The sequence below is a fragment of the Phalaenopsis equestris genome, unplaced genomic scaffold, assembly GCF_001263595.1.
Source record: "Phalaenopsis equestris unplaced genomic scaffold, ASM126359v1 Scaffold000002, whole genome shotgun sequence".
In the NCBI taxonomy this organism is placed as follows: Eukaryota; Viridiplantae; Streptophyta; class Magnoliopsida; order Asparagales; family Orchidaceae; genus Phalaenopsis; species Phalaenopsis equestris.
This window is the reverse complement of record NW_018164444.1, coordinates 7,863,863-7,867,160: the sequence shown is the minus strand read 5'-3', so window position 1 is coordinate 7,867,160 and position 3,298 is coordinate 7,863,863. Positions and strand designations below refer to the sequence as shown.

The 3,298-nt window shown below is 42.0% G+C and overlaps 1 protein-coding gene across 2 annotated transcripts; it reads left to right on the top strand.

Annotated features, from left to right (window-relative positions):
- The first annotated feature begins 68 nt into the window (after nt 1–68).
- Nucleotides 69–2,856, top strand: LOC110038209. Of its 2 annotated transcripts, none has more exons than XM_020742990.1 (2): nt 69–342; nt 2,395–2,856. In XM_020742990.1, the coding sequence occupies exons 1-2, from the start codon at nt 180–182 to the stop codon at nt 2,772–2,774; spliced, it is 543 nt and encodes a 180-aa protein (XP_020598649.1). In that variant the 5' UTR covers nt 69–179; the 3' UTR covers nt 2,775–2,856. The 2 variants fall into 2 exon arrangements, with proteins under 2 accessions (XP_020598649.1, XP_020598642.1); XM_020742983.1 differs by having other exon boundaries at nt 69–749; nt 2,802–2,845.
- The last annotated feature ends 442 nt before the right edge of the window (nt 2,857–3,298 follow it).

The following is a 3,298-nucleotide window of genomic DNA, read 5'->3' as shown; positions in this document are numbered from 1 at the left end:
AGAGTAAAAACATAAAGAATTATTATTATTATTATTTCCATGAAATGAAGGACGCATTTGACCGATGTATCAGTATTCCCTCCGCCGGCCACGCTGAACTGGTCCTCCAATCCCCCGGACGCTCTCAGTTATACATAAAAGGAGCCATCAATCTCCATTTCAATCGCACACAAGAAACGATGAGCGCCGACGGAGCAGGGGAGGCCGAGCAAACCGCCGCAACAAAACCGGCGAAGAAGAAAAGGAGCAGCTTTCTTCGGTGCGCGGCGGCACCGCTCCGAGCCCTACGCCGCGCGCGAGACATGTACGTCAGAAGCCTCGGCGGCTGCGCCGGAGCGGGAGGCGGAGGCGGCCGCGGAGCCCCCATGACCGGAGTCACCGCAGGGATGGTCGCAATGATGCCGCGCGCTCGCAGCGTCAACGCGTTCGGGAATTCGTCGAACGGGTTTGGAGGAGGAGGTGAAGAAGATTTCAAGGAGCTCGTGCGGGCGAATTCGAAGCAGGACGAAGCGCGAGGAACAGGGCAGAAAGAGGTGATCAGGAGGAGCCAGAGTGTGGCGCCGGCGATCGGGAGGATTGATGAGGAAGCTCCGTGCGGCGAGGAATTTGATGGGGATGAGAATAGTAACGGTAGTTTGAAGCCGGGGGTTTTGAGAAGCAGGAGCTGCGCGGTGGCGCCGGCGGGAAGAAGGATTAATGGGGTCGGAGTTACGGCGGCTTGATTTTGTTCGGTGGAATTGCCAAGAGATTTTGGTTTGGGGGTCTTTGAGTTACGGCGGCTTGATTTTGTTCGGTGGAATTGCGATGAGATTTTGGCTTGAAGGCTTGTTTTCGCAAGCAGGGGTTCTACAGGGTTTAAATTGTAATTATGTGAATTAAGCACAAAAGCACAAATCTTTTTATTATCGTTAACAACACATGATATAAATTTCTTTTAAATTCTATATCAAAGGCCCACTTTCTGTCTCTCTCTGACACCAGAGAATATGATATCATAGTTTGAGTTCGGAGTCCAATGATAAGACGTCATATATCAAGTGAGTCACACCATAATACACTGATATTGATCGGCGTTAAAAATGGTGGAGCTTACATGACACGTGACGTCCCACCATTAGACTCGAAATACATCAGAAGTCCTGATGTAATATTTTTTCCTCAGACACAAAAGTTTGAATGGGAATGTTTTGATCCCATAATTTACAAAAGTTTAAAAAGAATCATGAACTCATATTTTCATTAGAAATTTCACCCTGAATGTTTGATTTTGTAAATAATAATATTTTACAGGATATGTATGCAATCGTCCGATTTTAGGGGCATCCAATAGAAGAGTACAACATAATTAGTCAATTGATTTTTCTTATGTTACATTTATTTCAAAATGTACAGGCTGTGGACAGAATTATGAAGCAAGATTTCTAATTAAATGTGTTCCAACTGCTATTAACATTGAAGCTCATTTGAATTAGAAATTTTAAACAGAATATCTTGACCACCTAATCTTAAAATTTATATTTCAACTACCCAACTTTTATATTGATTTAAAATAGGAGCGATCAATCCATTATATTGAAATTTTTGGATGCCTTTGAATGGTTAAAATATAAAATTTTAAATTAAGTCGGAAAATCTACTGTAGGAAAAACGTTAAAACCGAAAGACTACATCTTTAGCGCGAAAAAAGTTCATTTTTCGACGATGTAACAAATGTTTCTGATCTGAGTTATTTACGTTGACTTAATAACAATATATAATAATATATGTTGTCTGTCACGGACTAAGTTTCCCCAAGTCACCCGCGCGGCTTTAACGCTCTCATTTAGCACTAAATCAGTCTATTCCTCACAACTCTTGGACATGTGAGCACAAAAACACTCTAAGAAAAAAATAGTAGGAAGAAGAATTGGAGAAAAAAAAAAAAAACACCGCACTGAGAAAGAACAATTACAACACTTGAAAGCTTGAATGTTTTCTTAGATGATTACAAATGAGGGGTGAGACTCCTATTTATAGTCTTCTCTAAGTCCAAGGGAACTTTCTAGATTACATTAGAATAAAGTAATTCCTTAATAGTTCTACATTACTCTTTACATATACCTTCATCTAGAACATTCTAGAATATTCTATAATTCTCTTAAAGCTTGTTTTTTCAGCATATTTCTGGAATTAAGCGGAACCTTCTAGAATTCCTTGAAATATTCTTTCTTTCTAAATTTTTCTAGAATGTCGTGAAATCTTCTAGAGTCCCTCAGATTACTCTCAACATTAACCTTTTCTAGAATCTTCATTTCTCATATTTACCTTATCAATTATTCTTGAAGATGGCGGACCTTGACACTTTCTTCCACTTAAACTTGTAATGCCTTCCTTGCGGCCGCGCCGGCGCGGGAGGCGGAGGCGGCCGCGGAGCCCCCATGACCGGAGTCACCGCAGGGATGGTCGCAATGATGCCGCGCGCTCGCAGCGTCAACGCGTTCGGGAATTCATCGAACGGATTTGGAGGAGGAGGTGAAGAAGATTTCAAGGAGCTCGTGCGGGCGAATTCGAAGCAGGACGAAGCGCGAGGAACAGGGCAGAAAGAGGTGATCAGGAGGAGCCAGAGCGTGGCGCCGGCGATCGGGAGGATTGATGAGGAAGCTCCGTGCGGCGAGGAATTTGATGGGGATGAGAATAGTAACGGTAGTTTGAAGCCGGGGGTTTTGAGAAGCAGGAGCTGCGCGGTGGCGCCGGCGGGAAGAAGGATTAATGGGGTCGGAGTTACGGCGGCTTGATTTTGTTCGGTGGAATTGCCAAGAGATTTTGGTTTGGGGGTCTTTTTTTCGCAAGCAGGGTTTCTACAGGGTTTAAATTGTAATTATGTGAATTAAGCACGAAAGCACAAATCTTTTTTATTATCGTTAACAACACATGATATAAATTTCTTTTAAATTCTATATCAAAGGCCCACTTTCTGTCTCTCTCTGACACCAGAGAATATGATATCATAGTTTGAGTTCGGAGTCCAATGATAAGACGTCATATGTCAAGTGAGTCACACCATAATACACTGATATTGATCGGCGTTAAAAATGGTGGAGCTTACATGACATGTGGCGTCCCACCATTAGACTCGAAATACATCAGAAGTCCTGATGTAATATTTTTTCCTCAGACACAAAAGTTTGAATGGGAATGTTTTGATCCCATAATTTACAAAAGTTTAAAAAGAATCATGAACTCATATTTTCATTAGAAATTTCACCCTGAATGTTAGATTTTGTAAATAATAATATTTTACAGGATATGTATGCAATCG

Bases quoted from the DNA above. Each gene is read 5' to 3' on its own strand.
- LOC110038209 (XM_020742990.1), top strand. From the start codon at position 180: ATGAGCGCCGACGGAGCAGGGGAGGCCGAGCAAACCGCCGCAACAAAA. The intron at 343-2,394 runs GCGGAGGCGGCC...CCGGCGCGGGAG, and splicing joins CGGCTGCGCCGGAGCGGGAG to GCGGAGGCGGCCGCGGAGCC.